At 32.7% G+C, this 17,320-nt stretch overlaps 3 protein-coding genes across 3 annotated transcripts; 2 read left to right on the top strand and 1 right to left on the bottom strand.

Annotated features, from left to right (window-relative positions):
- Positions 1 to 2,948: 2,948 nt before the first annotated feature.
- On the top strand, positions 2,949 to 5,401 carry LOC105142432 (galactose oxidase). Its single transcript, XM_011050063.1, has 3 exons — positions 2,949 to 3,431; positions 3,642 to 3,802; positions 3,938 to 5,401. Exons 1-3 carry the CDS (start codon positions 2,949 to 2,951, stop codon positions 5,112 to 5,114), a joined length of 1,821 nt encoding a protein of 606 aa, XP_011048365.1. The 3' UTR covers positions 5,115 to 5,401.
- A 366-nt stretch (positions 5,402 to 5,767) lies between these two features.
- LOC105142431 (transmembrane protein 234 homolog) lies at positions 5,768 to 9,340 on the bottom strand. Its single transcript, XM_011050062.1, has 2 exons — positions 8,845 to 9,340; positions 5,768 to 5,999 (listed from the first exon to the last, which is right to left on the bottom strand). Exons 1-2 carry the CDS (start codon positions 9,230 to 9,232, stop codon positions 5,986 to 5,988), a joined length of 402 nt encoding a protein of 133 aa, XP_011048364.1. The 5' UTR covers positions 9,233 to 9,340; the 3' UTR covers positions 5,768 to 5,985.
- Positions 6,804 to 8,734, top strand: XTH26 (xyloglucan endotransglucosylase/hydrolase 26). Its single transcript, XM_011050060.1, has 4 exons — positions 6,804 to 7,022; positions 7,135 to 7,235; positions 7,552 to 7,745; positions 8,117 to 8,734. Exons 1-4 carry the CDS (start codon positions 6,851 to 6,853, stop codon positions 8,523 to 8,525), a joined length of 876 nt encoding a protein of 291 aa, XP_011048362.1. The 5' UTR covers positions 6,804 to 6,850; the 3' UTR covers positions 8,526 to 8,734.
- Positions 9,341 to 17,320: the final 7,980 nt, after the last annotated feature.

The following is a 17,320-nucleotide window of genomic DNA, read 5'->3' as shown; positions in this document are numbered from 1 at the left end:
AGGCGCTCGCACCTAGCCCTGCTTTATTTATTTTTATTATTAAGAAGATGGATAACCTTTCATCTATCACAATTCTAAAAATATCAAAATTTACTAACATTCGAACTTGCAACCTTGGCAACTCCATACATAAGAACCAATTCAACCACGACTCAATTGTTATGGATTAATTATAAAAAAAAATACCCTTAACAACTAATTTGATCAAAATTATATATGTTTATTGAGTTTTAAAAAATTATAATTTTCATCTTAAACTTTAATACGTGTATAACATCTTACATCTTGTAACGGGTGCACAAAAAAAATCAATAAAAAATATCTAAATATTTATAGACTTACTATTATTTTTTATTTAATAATAAAAGAGCTATTATATTAAATATTACAAATTTCCTGTTGAATAAGAAATTTTAATATTAAAAATTTGTCATAGAATAAAATAATTCTAGAAATCTTCTTCCGCCCATTTTTTACCCTTTAACACCAAACCTGGCCGCCACCTTGAAGTTTAGTGAAATCTACACAATATTGTTATTTGAAACCCCTTGCATCCAATCGAGCCTTTGAATCGTTTAAGTCTGTCATCTGCTCTCTTTATTCTGTCAAACCCATTTATTTCCTACCACATTAGCTAATATGGTGGTTTTGGAACTGGAGACAAGGTGCGGTTGGAGAAAAGGTTGAATTCATCGTGTATGGCAGCACGCCATCCTACACTTTTGTTAGCCTGATTGAAAGACTGGGGTTCTGAAACAGTAATGATCTTTCTTGGTCACTAAAGCATAAGAATTATCTTGGAATGCCTCATAATCGAGGGGCGGGTCCTTTAGAATATTGCCAGTGCAAATTGAGCATGTCCCGGGCCTGAGCTCGCGGCCTGGACGGCTGAAGGTGACCTGAATGCCCACCTTGCGTTTGAGGTTGTGAGTGCGAGAGCAGCTGCAGTGCTTGGTGGTTCATGTGCATGTATCAAACAAGGGTGAAACCCCAATACGTCTTCCAGGATTATTACGATTATTATTCATTGAAACGCCAATCTCACACGGCCACAATGTCCCTCAAAATTAAACAAGTCTACATCCAATTCGGAGAATCAATTTGATGATTGAGAGATTTTTCTAGAAAATGTTTGAGTTTTCTTGAAAAATGAGTATTTATGTGTTTGCTTGGAATCAATTTCCTTTCACCAGTAAATTGACAAGGATCAAAAAGCCAGGGCTCTTCGTAATCTTCAATATGAAGTTTTTTTTAGAGCTTTAAAAAAACCATAACTAATAACTTTTTAAAACAATTAAAAACACTAAATTTTAATTCCATTTGGGTCGGGTTATTATAAAAATAATAATAATAATAATATATGAAGACAGAAATTGTTTCTGGAGAAGAGAAAATTTATGATATGTTTTTTGTTTGATTTTTCTATATATTATATTTGTAGGTATTTTGGTATTTTCATCCAATTTAAAAATTATTGTTGATTTAAAATGAAAACTGGGATATTTTAAAACTTAGAAAATAAGTGTAATTTCCACCAAATTATTGTAGCCGAAACACTTAATATTAGGGATTTGGGGATTGAATTCCTTGAGCATAACCGTTGCAAAGTATTTATTTTGATTGTCGACAAATATTCCATTGCTAAGAATTAATTGTCGGTTTACACAGCGGTGCTGACGCCGTGAATTGAAGCTGGACTGCCGGAATTTAAAGGAGATGAATAGCAATATTCTCCCTGAAAAAGAATTTGCTTTAGATATGTTTCAATATATTCCTTAAATAGTTAGCCCCAAGATTGAAAGTTAATCTCTATATTCATGGAGTGTGATTTTCAAAAAAAAATTATTTAAAAATAATATTTTTAAAAAAATTATTTTTAACATCTGCATCCTAAAATATTAAAAAACATTAAAATAATTAATTTAAAATAAAAAAGAAAACATTATAAAATAAAAAATTAAATTTTAATAAAAAATAAGTTAAACACCATTATCAAGAGGAGGCACCTGGAAGCACAGCATCATAGCAATGGTAAACAATTTACAACTTGATTAATTAATGATGCATTTAGAGCTGTTTGGTCGGATATCACTTAGTGACCTGTGTGGTCAAAACCGTGTTGGGGATAATAATTTCTATCAGCTAATCAAAATAGGTTGTTATTGCTACTGTTTTGAATTTGCTATTATCTCGAGATATATGTTTTTGTATTTATTTAGATAGTTTATTTTTGTGTTTTAAAAGTATTTTTAAAAAATAATAGTATTCTATTTTTTAATTTCAGATTAATATATTTTTTAGATTATTTTGATATGTTTATATTAAAATAATTTTAAAAAAATTAAAAAATTATTATTTTAATATAATTATGAACAAAAATATTTTAAAAGATAATAAAATCTTGTAATTGTTTTTGTTTTTTTATCGAGAAATATATATCAATTGACTATAATGGATCTTGTAAATATTATCCTGAGAAAAATTAGATTCCGGCATGCATCACGACATCTTATTAACATGCTATTAAGAATTGATTAACTTGGGAGCTTTTTCTGACATGGTAACCGAGCTCGCCCTTTAATTAGTTATTTCTGCCGAAGATGTGTTGGAGCTTTTACTTAGCGGTGGAGAACTAATTAAGCCCTTAATTACCAGTTGCCTCAGATTAACCGTGCCTTTTACACCATCAGATAATATAGCTGGCTTGTTTACTGATTCCCTACGCGTACGTGGGACAGAGAGATTTCCTACCGTATAGACATCAAAGCATTACGAGGTTTCCTCTAAATAAGGAACAAAGCTCTATTTTTGTCTCCCCTCAGCAAACTTGATTCGTCTATAAATTCATCGAGAGAGCATGGAGTGTCAGGGAGAGAAAAACATTTCGCCTGGTGCGAAAGTTTCAGAGTTCTTTTTTCATGTTACATTACCCCCCTCGATCGATTGCAATGGCGAACGTGTTCAGGTCTCTTGTTATTCTCCCTCTCTTGTTTGTTGCGAGCTATGCCCAATTTTGGTTGAGGCCAGATGCCTACGAATTCTTCAACAAGAAGAAGATATTAGGCCCCCATGAGCTGTTTAATAACCCTTTTGGAGATGCTCAAGATTACTTGAGGAAAAAGATCGATAACGATTTCGGGACCGAGCCACTGCCAGAATCCCCTTCTCATCCTAATTTTTTTGGTCTACCTAATGAGCCTAAAGGGTCATGGCAGTTGGTTTCTGTGAACTCTGGAGTATCAGCCATGCATGCAATCTTGCTTCCAAAAGTTGACAAGGTCTTAATGTATGACGCTACTATTTGGAAGAAATCAGAAATCCGGTTGCCTGCTGGCCATTGCCGTCTTCTTAACAAAACTACAGGTGAAAAGGATTGCTTTTGTCATTCAGTTCTGTTTGACATTGCCACCACGGCAATAACACCTCTACAGGTATTCATTCTGATTAACCGATTAATGTTTGCGTCTGTGTGCGTGCGTGTGTAATTATCTAGATTCTACCTAAGCAATTAATTCTATCTTTCATGTTCTTGGATTCTTTCATGTTTTTGGATTAAACCTCTCAGTTTAATTTGCTAGATCAATCGCTCTCTTTCCTAGCTAGCCAGCTAACAGTTTGAGATTATTCTTTTTTCATGACAGCTTCACACAGATACATGGTGTTCATCAGGAGGTCTTTCCATTGATGGAAACCTGGTGGGCACTGGCGGTTTCCAGGGAGGTGCCAAGACTGTTAGATATCTGGAGACATGTAAAGGGTGTAATTGGAGAGAATTCCCAACTGCACTTGCTGATCGTAGATGGTATATATATATAGATATATTTACTCTATTTTTCTTCTCATGATGAACAATCATTTTAGATTCTTCTGTTCTTATAAGCATAGTTTATAAGCTACAACAAGCTGACACTGTACTTTTTGCTACTTGTCAATTAAGGTACTCGACACAAGCGGAACTACCTGATGGTGGATTCATCGTGGTTGGTGGTCGCGACGCTTTCAGCTATGAGTACATTCCACGAGAAGGACGCTCCAATGCCAAGTCCTACTTCTTTGACTTCCTAAAGAAAACCAGTGATAAGGATGAGAACAATTTGTATCCTTTTGTCCACCTCTCTACCGATGGCAACCTCTTCATCTTTGCCAATGATCGTGCCGTCCTGCTCAATCCCAAGTCCAACAAGGTTGTCCGTGAGTTCCCAGCCCTTCCAGGTGGCCACCGCAACTACCCTGCCACCGGGATGTCTGTGCTGCTCCCAATAAAACTACACTCAAAGAACAATCGCGTCATCCCGGCTGAAGTCTTAGTTTGTGGAGGCTCCGGACACAGAGATGCATATACCCAAGCTAGCAAAGATATATTCTACACTGCACTCGAAGACTGTGGAAGAATCAGAATTACAGATAAAAAGCCTGCCTGGAAGAGAGAAGTCATGCCATCACCCCGTGTCATGGGTGACATGATGATCCTTCCCACGGGGGATGTCCTCCTGCTCAATGGTGCCAAAAGAGGATGCTCAGGATGGGGTTTTGCCAGAGAACCAAATTTGGGCCCAGCAATATATCATCCCAAAGCCAAGCTAGGCAACAGGTTTAGGGAACTAACAGCCTCTACGATTCCAAGAATGTACCATTCATCATCTGTGGTACTGCCAGACGGTAAAATCCTTGTAGCTGGTAGCAACACGAACAATGGCTACGTTTATAATGCCATGTTCCCCACTGAACTAAGGGTTGAGAAATTCTTGCCACCTTACTTGGATCCATCAGTGATAGGGCGGAGACCTGTGATTATTGCTGATAAAGCCCCAAAGCAGATTGGTTTTAATAACTTGTTCAAGCTCCTTATCAAATCAAAAGCATTGAAAGTAGAGAAGAAAGACATCAAGGTAACAATGTACGCTCCTGCTTTTACCACTCATGGGGTGTCAATGAATCAAAGACTCCTCGACTTGGGTTTGGAAGATGTGATTACCGAAAATGCATTCCTAGGGATCCACACTATCACAGCCGTGTCACCACCGAGCGGTAAGGTTGCTCCTCCCGGGTATTACATGCTCTTTGTTGTTCATCAAGGAGTACCCAGTGTCTCCTCATGGGTGCAGATCAAGTGAAGCTGAAGCTGACTCCCTCCGTTATAAAGTGTCCTTTAATTTTGGGCTGGTAGATGAACTTGATTTTGTTCAGAGTTTTTCATGGATGATATATACCAGAGGGGCATGAACTAACCAATCTGATACCTCACTTTTGAAATAAAATTCTTTTATTCGTTTCACTTTTTCAGTTTCTTATTTGTTCTTTTCCTGAATGGTATCATATCCGTCGTCAAATCCATCCAATAAAACGAGTTCTACGCCCACCATGTCTATGGTACTGTACATCCCTTCTACATTTTTCAATTTTCACCCCTGTTTTTCAAACATAAACAGAGCCATGACAGGAGATCCAATAAGCATACTATATATGGCTACCCGAGTAAATCAGAGGCCATGAACCAGTAGGGAACAGAAATTCAAAAGCAAGAGACTACCAAGTCCTTTTCCTAGTTTTGAAGTGCAAGGGTTTTTACCATCTAACCATTCTTTCTGTGCTCTGGATAGTCAAATTAATGGAGCTACCCGTGAAATTAACTTTCCAGGAATCTGTAAAGTTCAAATTCCTACGCAACGAATGCTAAAGCATGTCCCAGCTACGGAACGGCCATAAATGAACCCATCATGGCATTGCAAACTCGAAATGAAGTACTTGATTAAATACACTTTAGACTGTGTGGATGTGTGGTTCGTACTCAGAGAAACTGGGCTTAAGGCTAGAACTAGCATTTCGCGTTTCCCAAGGGTGTGGACGTGCACATCACAGCTAGGCTGACCTAGCTACCTCTCCTCCTTGTGTGCACTGATTAGTCTCACGCACGATGCTTGCCTAGTCCTAGCGCAACCGCGTCCCAGCTGCTGAGGTCGTCAACTCCTTACCTGCCCTCCATTTTCACATGCTCTCTCCTGACATCAACATTTCCTGACACCATCAGAATCATTGGAAGCGCATGTATCTTCATGCACAGAGACAATAAAATTATATATCTGACCAAACTTTTCAGAACTTTTCAGACTGAAATATAGTTGTACAGGTGGCAACCATTGAAGATTTCAAGATTGTTTGATAATAAAGTAGTGTTTAAAGTTTTTTCTATAAATATTAAAATATTTTTTTATTTTTTAAAAATTACTTCTTCACATAAGTAATTCAAAATATTATATAAATATAAAAAAATTTCATTTAAAAATAATAATATTTCAAATTTTCATAATAAAACTGCGTTTCCAAATATTATCTTACTCTTATAGTATTTTTACAGTTGTTTATTAAATATTTAATTTTTTTATTTAAAATTAATTTTTTTAATATTTTTATATTGTTTTAATGTGCTCATATCCAAAATAAATTTTAAAAAATAAAAAATAAAAATATTTTAATATATTTATAAATAAAAAATACTTTAAAAAAAACTATTAACATAATAATAAAAAAACTATACAAGAAAAATATAAATGAGTATTCTTCCAATCTGGCTGCCCATGTTGCAGGTAATGCACATCGACCTCGTGGGGAGCACAACTTACAACTAGTCAGACTTCCATTCACCTAAACTGTATTTCTTTGAACTAATACAAAATGTGAACGTCAATCACCAAGGAAACTACATAAAAAATCACCAAACGGAAACTTTTCTGAGCAGGGAACATTTGCAGGTTAGAGGCTATATAAAGCTATTGAAGGGTGATGACAAAAGCATCCCACTTCAACTCCTAGGATTTTCTAAACTCGAAGAAACTTCTGCATTGGGGTTGAAATGGCAAGTTTACGAGCTTTCTTGGTAGCTCTATTCATCTTTGCAGTGGCATTTGATCCAAGTTCAGTTAATGCCAAGATCTCCAAGAGCATGTATTTCTATTGGGGTGCTCAAAATTCTGCAATGCTTGGCAATGGCGACGATCTTCAACTTGTCTTGAATCAGGCGTCGGGTGATGATTTGCTTACTATCCATCAAATTATTGGTTTTTTATGTAAATTAATCACGTAGAAGGAAATCATTAATTATCAGTTTTGTGTGAATCTATCATCTTTGGATTTCAGGCTCTGGTGTTAAATCGAAGCGTCCGTTCCTATTTGGAAGCATGCAAATGTTAATTAAGCTGGTACCTGGCAACTCAGCTGGAACTGTCACTGCCTATTACGTAAGTGCAATAATTTCACCCAACATTCATGGCTCTGTATAACATAAGCACTGCTCATTATTTCAAGCTTTAAAAATTCGTTTGTTCTCTCATAATTGATACTTATAAGAGATACATGAATAAACATGAGCAAGAACAGATGAATAGGAAGATCTAGTTACGGCCAATCATATTAATACCTCATTTGAATATCTCTAAGATTAACAACAATTATAGATCAGCATTTAAATGAAGTTCTTAAAGCAAAAAAACTTTATAATGGAATATTGACACATGGAAATTACTAAATAATGAACTCCATGATGAATTTGCGCAGGTATCCTCTTCTGGGGACACACACGATGAAATAGACTTCGAGTTCTTAGGGAATACATCAGGACAGCCATACACCATACACACAAACATCTACACTCAAGGAAATGGAAGCAGGGAACAGCAATTCCGCCCCTGGTTTGACCCAACTGCAGATTTCCATAATTACACTATACATTGGAACCCTACTGAAGTTGTGTAAGTTCGCTGACCATTTCTGTTTTTCTACAACGTTGGCCTTATCTGTCGATGGCTTACAGAAGTATGATCAGATATTCACTATTCACAAAACAAAATTATTAATGATGATGATATAAAAATGAAAGAAAAGGGGAAAGAAAAGAAACCAGCATGACTCCACATTCAGATTATGCTGCACAGCACTCCAAGTGGATTCCCAAAATGTGCACTTTTTTTCTCCAAACATAACTTAAATAGTCTTCGTGAAGCTTTTGCTAAACTTTCATTTTCCCAGCTTACTTCACTACATCCACCAAACCAGCTATCTAATTCCTAGATAATCCAGAAGCCTAATGTTACCTAACTTGATATTTATCACTGCAATTCAGGTGGTACATTGATAATGTACCAATCCGCGTATTCCGTAACTATGAAAATGAGGGGATTGCTTACCCAAACAAACAGGGAATGAGGGTTTACTCCAGCTTGTGGAATGCTGATAACTGGGCTACGCAAGGTGGGCGAGTTAAGATTGATTGGACAGTGGCACCCTTCATAGCAAGATACCGCAATTTTAGGGCAAGGGCTTGCAAGTGGAATGGACCAGTTAGCATAAATCAATGTGCTGCCAACACCCCAGCTAACTGGTGGACATCCCCCACCTATAGCAAGTTGAGCGATGCCCAATTGGGTCAAATGAACTGGGTCAGAGACAACTACATGATCTACAACTACTGCAATGACACTAGGAGGTTCAATGGACAAATGCCACCTGAATGTTTTAAGGCACAGTTCTAAAATGGAGCAAGGATATTCATCCCGGAAACTTCAGTTCCTTTTCCTGCCACCAGCATTCAACTGCAATATAAATTTTTCTTTAAACATATTGATTTTGTTTTTCGTTTTTTGCATCCGTGTTTCATGCTATTCCAAATTTCATTGTTTCTATCCAATGTAACGATTGATTTTGAACATTATACCCCCACTATATGATATAAAGTTTGATATGTTATTGTAGAATGTGAAATATTTCAAACAGGACAACATTAATGTAAGAACATCAGATAAATCGAAAATCATGTAACACAGCAAAGCCAAACACCAATGACGATAGAACCTGTGCCCAGCAAAGCGAAGTCGACTCGGGTATCTTCTCCTAAAAGCATTCCAAACACAGCTGTAGCAGCAAATGTTGTAGCATTGGTGACTGGGACAGCCAGAGATATGGGGGTGTCACTTAAGATGGCGAAGAAGATAGCAGAGGCAGAGAGATTAAGCAAGAAAGGAAGAGAGTATTGCCAAAATAAGAGAAGGCTGAGCCAGCTTTTGAGTGAAGAGAGGATTTTCTGGTGGAATTTTGGAGGAGACGAAACGGAAGACGAAGAAGAAGAAGAAGATTTTAGGGATTGGTGGTCCCAGAGAAGTGCACCGCGACGAATTAAGGCATTGGTGGCACCCCACACTAGGCCTATGGTGATCATCTTCTCTATGTCTCCTCCACCCATTGTAGTGAGCTCTGCAGTTCCGGTCGCTAAAGTAGGATTTGGGCAATTAAGAGGGAGGATTTGAAATCGGATGCTTAAGGGCCAGAATTAGGGCTGGCTGGCTGGCAAGATACTCCCGGATTTTAATGTGGTGAATTGTGCTGGAAAATAAATTATTTAACCATGGGATGAAATTAAATTATTTAACCTAAGTTTAATTTTTCAGTAATTTAATATTAAAAAATAAAATTAAGAAAGAATTAATTTATAAAAATTATTAAATAAAAAATAATCAAAATCAAATTGAAAAAAATTAAAAGAGGATGAGATAGTAAAAAAATAAATTTTAAAAATTATCTCAAATAAAATAATAAAAAAATAGGGACTAGGTATGACCAATAAAAGATTAAAGGGGTGAAATTAAAAAAATTAATTTTTATAAGTTATTTAAAAAAAAACATGAATCAAATTGATGAGGTTACAAAATATTGAGATGAATTATTTTTAGAGATCCTTGCACATAGTTCACAGTGTGGTCTACAACCTTCACTTCAAGACTGCACTGGCTTCTTCTTTAATAGATCTTCTAAGGGGTGTTAATCTATTCATGAATAAATACTTGTATAAAGTTAGTACTAGATATTTTTATGTAACAAAAAACATTAATAAAAGTATTAATAAGTTTTTTATGAAGATAGAGGAAAAAAAAAGAAGAAGATATAAAATTAAGGAAGAAGCAGATAATGTGCTTTTGTCTCAGAGTATAAAGTTTCGAACCTCTTTCTGTATATTCCACTCATTTTTATATTAATTGGCTTGACCTGCTTCACACAACATAAAAAGGATAGAGATGTAATATCATAATAGTACAATAATATTATTATACAGGTTATACCATATATCTAATTAATATGAATATAGGATGCTTGTTCATATTAATAGAATGTGATTGATATCATAATTAGTAACCTAGACCCAGAATATGGAAGGTTCAATATGGAGTTACATTTCAGTCGTTTACTCAACCTGAAGAGCGTTTTGTTCAACTCATACACTTTTCCAGTAGGAGTTGAGTTCAGCATGTGACTATACTAAAAAATAGTCAGGGACAAACACGTCATAGTCCAGCATGAAGTTACGCGCGATTGTGTTATTGACCCCTTGTAGGCCTGGGCACGGACGCATTACTAGCCCATTGTGGGGTTAGGCGCGAATGTGCCCTTACCCAACTTGCAGTTGGGTGCGGGCATGCCATGACTCAATATGGAGCTCGGTGGGACATGTCCCTTGCCCAGCACAGGGCAGGGCGCGGATGCATTTCTAGCCCATCATAGGGTTATATGCAAATAAGGACAGAGACATGCTAAGGGCTTGGGTGGGCTCTAGCCTAAGTCAAGATTTTATCAATATTTTTTAACTAGTTTTATATATATATATATAACTAGTTAAAAAATATTGATAAAATCTTGACTATATATATATATATATATATATATAAATCGTAATTCTCAATTGAGTTAAAATTCTAAAAATTTATGTATAGCCTTCTAATATGATGTTTTAGCTTTGGTTAAATTTCAAAAAATTTTAAGAAATTTAGAAATTTGATGAAAAATTATAATTTAACCAATTTTATATTATTGAATATAATTTTCAATCTGATCATCAGATTAAGCTAAATTTTGCAAGGGATCTTAAAAATATATTGAATAAAATATCATTAAAGTTTTAGGATAAACGGAGTTTGGTAATGCTAACAAAAAAAACCGTCAAATAAAAACAAAACAACTCATTAAGGGTAAAATAGTTATTTGCTATTAAAAAATAAAAAAAATCAGCTCTTCCTTTCTTTTATATGTTACTGACTAGGCAGAAGCAGAATAAAAAAAGAAAGAAAAGAAAAGGTGAGGGAGACAGAGAGAAAAGTAAAGGGAAAATATAAAAAAATTCAAGAAAACAAATAAGAAAAGTAAGAGAATAACCTTGTAGACTTACAAAGTCCAACGTATAAAACACTAATCTAAGAAAGAATTAAGTTAAGGAAGGAGGAATTGAGATAGGGAAATAATTTAATTACTTTGTTTTCTAGTTAACATTAGATTGTTATTTTATCCCGGTTGAGGGGTTGTTACAATATCGATTCAGATTCGATTATGAATGAATTATTTTCCATAAAATATAGAAGGATATAACTTCAAAATGGGTTTATTTTTACTTTTACTTTAATTTTATATACCTTTAAATTTATTTTTTAATATTTTGAGTAGTGTGTTTGAATTAAAACTTTACTGTTAACTTCAAATATTCATATACATTAGTTAATAATTAATCTTAAAAAAATTATATATTTATTTAATAGCCCAGAATAGGAAAAATTCTCGGCTCCGCCCTTGTGCGCAGATGTGTCCTGATTTAACTTGTCGTTGGGTGTGGGAAAGTCATAGCTCAATCTAGGATTAGGCATAAAAAAAGACATAACCTCATTTTAGATTGTGATTTCATGTAATAGCCTTTAAAATGAGGTTGGTTTATAGAAACCATGACCTATCACACATATAAAAGAAAAACAAATTAAAAAGATGCTCTAGAAATTTAAAAGATCATATACAAAAATCAATAAATAAATAAAAGATTATCATAAAAGATATGATGTCCACATACACTGTCTTTAAGATAAATAACTCTGAAGATAATTTAAACTTCGTTTGGAAGTCATTATTTGACTGTCAAACTAGAATAATATTTAAATGTGTTTGGCATACATAGAAGTGTTTTAATGTGTTTATCTGTGATAAAATGATTTGTGCTAGTCATCTTTCCATTTTTGTGTTTATCATGTGCATGTTTTTTCTTGGTTATTTAACAAATACATGTTTTCGATAATCACGGGATAGCATCCCTGAGACAAATCCAAGCAACCATATGTTATGAATACATGCTTCCTTCGATTGATGATTATCCATTAAAAAAAAAAAAACCTAGTGGCTGTCGTGTCTTGTTCAATGGTGTTCGAAAATATAGTATTTGTTGTTTTTTATTAAAAAATATATTAAAATAATATTTTTTTTATTTTTAAAAAATCATTTATAATATTATCACATCAAAATAATTTAAAAATAAAAAATAATAATTTTTTAGCATACAAACTGAGATGTCGCTGTGAAAATAAGCCAAGTCAGGTTCTTGTTTCTATTAACATTTGTTCATTTGGTTTTCGGGACAGCAGGTGACAAGTGTGTTTGGTATCACGGTTGTTGTTGTGATTTGAAAAAAATTATTTTGTAAAAAATACTTTTAGTTGAAATTAGGTTGGAAAAATATATGTTTGGTTAAAACTATAATTAAAAATAAAATTAAATAAAAAGTAGTTTAATGTGTTTAGTTAAGAATGCTTTTGAAATTAAGGTTACAAAATAATATATATATATATATATATATATATATGTTGATGGGTTTTAATTTAAATATTATATGTTTAACTATTGTTATTACATCATGGAATAAATAATACTTTATATAAAATATTTTTTATTATTTCATTCAACTATCTGTAATTTCATCACGTCTGAAATATATTCGATAATTTTTTTGGTTTCTTAAACGCTCAACAACATAACTTGTAAAATATAATCAGGAACAAAATTATAATTACGATTAAATTATGCAAATACTATGTCATCAAATGAATAAAACACAATTAAAAAATAAAAAAATTATTTTACTAGGTCAAACCCGGTTTAATGTATTTTGCGCGTTTGGCTGGATCCGGTCCAGCCGAAACAATGGATGCTCCACTGTTGCAACCTCCACCATTCAGTGAACAGTGCAGGCATACTCCACTGTTCACTGAACAGTGCAGGCATGGTTTCACTTTTTATCCGTGTAAGAAAGCAACAATTTACTGCTTTATTTCTCCCTGCGTTTCATACGTAATTTACTATGGGACGCATACACAGTAAATTATTTTTTTTCTTAACCAAACATTTACAAACTATAATTTATTTTAAAAGTAACTACAGCCACAATACCAAACAAGTACACGTGGCAAGCCAATGTTGGGTTTCTTTGTTTCTCAGATGCTTTGATGCCTTGTGTTCCTTGATTTTTTTTTGGATTATGTTCACTCCTTTGGTAGTAGAATCATGCTTTTCAAGGGGTTGTATTAATGCAGATTACCATGTGCTGTGGTCAAGTTTGCAAAAACAAAATAATGTTTGCATTTTTAATAAAAAAAGAATATAAAAAAATATTGCATAGTTTAGCATATCAAAAAATAAAAATAAATACTTTTTGAGGTTTGGGATGAAAAAATAAGGATTTGAGGTTTGGAATCAAAATTAAATTTTATAAATTGTTAGGGATTGAAAGTTTATAATTTAAAAAGTTAAAGGATCAAAGTGTATCTTTTACTCTAAGTTTAGAAAAACCATCTCTTTTTTATGTTTTCTTAGTCTGCTACCTTATCTTTGAATCTCGTTCTTCCTTAATAAATATGAATTCATTAATTTGAGCTTATAAAGGATGTAATTATATAAAAAAAGGACTAAATAAAAAAAACAAATGATTATGGCAATTTACAGTGATTTGTCTTTGGTTGAAAATAGCGTAACGAATGATATTTTCCTCACGTCTTTTAGAGTATTTCTTAATATATACAAATTAGAATTAGAAAGATTAAATTGAAAATAATAAAATTTTAACAAAAATAAAAATAAAAAACCAAAACCAAAATGATTGAATATAAAGCACCAATAATAATGAGAATCGAAGTGCATTTCTCAAAGCAAGAGAGACAAGATCAAAAGGGGAAAAAGATAACCGATGATAAATCATTCACCTTATGATCACACACATTACTCATAAAATAAGAGGAGACGAAAAGGAATAAAATGAGATGGAAAGTGTATATTTTCAACTACCAAGAGCAGTTATATATGCCACCTAAAATTCATAGAAGCTCCCACATGACATAAAGCGTCAATATATTTTCAAATTTATAAACATAATCTAAATGCTAATTTACATTATTACCTTGATAAAATCAACAATTAATAGTAAAATCAAGATAAAAGGACCCTAATACCCCTAATTCCACAACTATTTTTTTAAGCGCCAAGGGCAAATTTACAATTTAATAGTGTATAAAAAATAAAAGGTCTTAAACACCCTTGCTTAACAATGTTAGTTTTTTTATTCCTGAGGGTAGTGTGGTCAATTTACTATTTTATTAGAATATTGAAAAGATAAAAATATCATAAACAAATCTATATCGATTAATGCATGATGTGAAAAGATAAAAATACCCCTGATTCTGGTGAAAATAATTTTTTTTAAGGCTATAAATGTCACTTTACTATTATAGTAAATAATAAACTGAGTTTATTGATACAAGCAAATCAACTTCCCTTATAGTTGTTATTAGCTATTTAACTTGTGCTTCGCCATGGGTTGAATATTCTTTTTTCTTTAAAAAATATATATATGCAAACTTTTACATTGTGTTTTTGTACATAAAAAAATCATAGGTTGAATTTGAGAAGTTTATATATACATCTAATTAAATAAATCAAAAACTATATATGCAATAAAAATAATAATAAAGCCCGGTTCCTACCTAGTCGAAGCTAACCAATAAAACTCGTAACTTGGATTTCGGATTCAATTGGGTTCAACATGTTTTTTAATCTAAAATAGATACTTATAAAATGAAGAGCATACTAAATATCAAGGTGATTGGAAATTAAAATCAAATCAAAACAAATTATGTTGCCTAATTAATAATCAACCATATATTAAGTGATAAAATTAAAAAAAACATGAAAAAATCAGCTGTAATAGATAATAATTAAAAAAAAGAAAAAAATATTTAGTCTCTTGGACTAGGAGGGTTAAAGTGTGCTGGCCTAGAGTAATGCTCGCATCTAAACCTTACTTCTTCATTTTTTAAGGGGAGAATAACAAGTTGTCTACCCTTTAATTTACTAAAAAAAAAATCAACATGTTGCTTGCCTCACCAAGGTAAACAACACATCTCCTGCCCTGGCTAAAGAGGTTGATAGAAAATCATGCAAGTCGATTTTAAACCAAGAAAAACCTATTGGCAACCATATTTTAACAACCAAAAAATATTATAAACACCTTGGAAAACATAATTATAGCTTTTAACAAACAAAATTAAAATTCTTTTTAGATTTAGATATATCATTTTAAGCAAGTTTAAGGGGGGAAACACCTTGAATAAAATTTTATCATAAAAAAGAAAACCAGTTGACACCGAAATCACTCATTTTCATGGTTAAAATCAATCTTAACTTGGACATTCTCTCTTTATTACCAGAATTCAGCCGCTTTCCTTTCCCTCTCTCACATTAGGGACTAGGAAATAAGGAAGAAAAAAAAAGTTCGAACCAAAATTAAATTTCATAAATTATTAGGAACTAAAAGTTTACAATTTAAAAAGTTAGAAGACTAAATTATATGTTTAGCCTTGAGTTTAGAAAAACCATCTTCTTTTGATGTGTTTTTCAGTGTAGTCTCTTATTTTTGAATCTTACCTTTTTTTAGGTAATGTTTGGCATTATAGTTGGAAAATACTTTTGAAAAAATTTAATTTTTATTTTATTTTTTAAATTAATATATTTTTGATATTTTCATATTATTTTAATATGCTGATGTTAAAAATAATTTTTTAAAAATAAAAAAATTATTTTAATATGTTTTAAAATGAAAAGCAATCGCTACTATACTTCTAAATACCCTCTTAATAAATATGTTTTAATTAGGTATCAATTTAGACATATAAAGATGCAATTGGAAAAAAAGAGAGAGACCATACAAAAAAAGCAAATCATTATGGCAATCTACTATAATTTGTCTTTTATTGAATAGTGGTACAATAGTATTTTCCCCAGGTCTTTTAAAATATATATATTTTAATATATATAAATTAAAGTTATAGATTTAAATTGAAAATAAATAAAACTTTAAAAAAATAAAAAAAATCAAAACTACATGAAATTGAATATAAAATACCAATAACAATGAGGATCAAAGTACATTTATTGGGGTAAGAGAAAAAAGTAATCGGAAAAAAGTAATCAATGATAAACTAGCCACCATAAGAGGGCACATGCCACTCATGAAGAAAAAAGAAATAAAAAAAGAATAAAATGAGATAATAGAAACATATTTTGAAACACAGGGATCGCCACATGTGATGCCCAAAATATGTAGTGACTTCCATAATAACATGTGTTAATAAATTTTTAAATTAAAAATATAATTTAAATGATAATTAATATTATTACCCTTAATAAAATCAACCATTAACATTACAATAGAGACAAAAAGACCCCTACCCCCTGATTTCAAAACTATTTTCTGGTACTAAAAGCATATTTATAATTTCATTCAGTTTATAAAAATAAAAGATCTTAAAAACCCTTGCCCTACAATGTGGGTTTTTTAGTTTTGAGGGGGCATAATGATCAATTTATCATTCATTAGAATACTAAAAATGCAAAAATATCTCTACTAATATATATTACGTAAAAAGATAAAAATATTGATCATTTCAAGATAAATACTTTTTTTCTTAAAAGGTTACATATATTATTTTATTATTATAGAGAATAGTGAATTGTTTGGGAAATTATTTGTTTTATTTATTATATTTCAGCATTTAACCCACAATCGCACAAAAGTTAATGTGATTGTTGTTTTGTTCTTTGGGAGGATACCGGCATGAAAACACGTTCTGCTGTTCATCACCATGGATCAGGGGCCACACGGCCGAGCAAAAACTCATCGGCACACGATGAGAGCACCCGCGCCCATATCATTCCCACACGCTCTCCTATCAGTCCAAGGCAACCGTGGTCCTGCCAGCGCAACTAGCACCATTACATCATTCTCTCACACGCTCTCTGCCAGCCAATCACGTCCCTCCGCCTCACCCTTAAACTTTCACGCACGACACGAATCTACTTTCCATCTTCAATATTAAGGTAGGAACAAATCAGCGGATAGAACCCTAGCGCCGCTGCCAGTTTTTAAACTAATGAATTAGGAATAAAATTTGCGGGAATTAATTGAAAAATAAATGAAACT

The sequence above is a fragment of the Populus euphratica genome, unplaced genomic scaffold (assembly GCF_000495115.2).
Source record: "Populus euphratica unplaced genomic scaffold, PopEup_1.0 scaffold189.1, whole genome shotgun sequence".
In the NCBI taxonomy this organism is placed as follows: Eukaryota; Viridiplantae; Streptophyta; class Magnoliopsida; order Malpighiales; family Salicaceae; genus Populus; species Populus euphratica.
The sequence above is the reverse complement of the archived record's forward strand: the minus strand, read 5'-3'. Positions and strand labels throughout refer to the sequence as shown.

What these genes read in the sequence shown, in the direction of transcription:
- LOC105142432 (XM_011050063.1), top strand. Translation starts at nt 2,949, where the DNA reads ATGGCGAACGTGTTCAGGTCTCTTGTTATTCTCCCTCTCTTGTTTGTT. An exon ending in CGGCAATAACACCTCTACAG is followed by an intron (nt 3,432 to 3,641) that starts GTATTCATTCTG and finishes TTTTCATGACAG; the next exon opens with CTTCACACAGATACATGGTG. An exon ending in GCACTTGCTGATCGTAGATG is followed by an intron (nt 3,803 to 3,937) that starts GTATATATATAT and finishes TTGTCAATTAAG; the next exon opens with GTACTCGACACAAGCGGAAC.
- XTH26 (XM_011050060.1), top strand. Translation starts at nt 6,851, where the DNA reads ATGGCAAGTTTACGAGCTTTCTTGGTAGCTCTATTCATCTTTGCAGTG. An exon ending in TGTCTTGAATCAGGCGTCGG is followed by an intron (nt 7,023 to 7,134) that starts GTGATGATTTGC and finishes TTTGGATTTCAG; the next exon opens with GCTCTGGTGTTAAATCGAAG. An exon ending in GAACTGTCACTGCCTATTAC is followed by an intron (nt 7,236 to 7,551) that starts GTAAGTGCAATA and finishes GAATTTGCGCAG; the next exon opens with GTATCCTCTTCTGGGGACAC.
- LOC105142431 (XM_011050062.1), bottom strand. Translation starts at nt 9,232, where the DNA reads ATGGGTGGAGGAGACATAGAGAAGATGATCACCATAGGCCTAGTGTGG.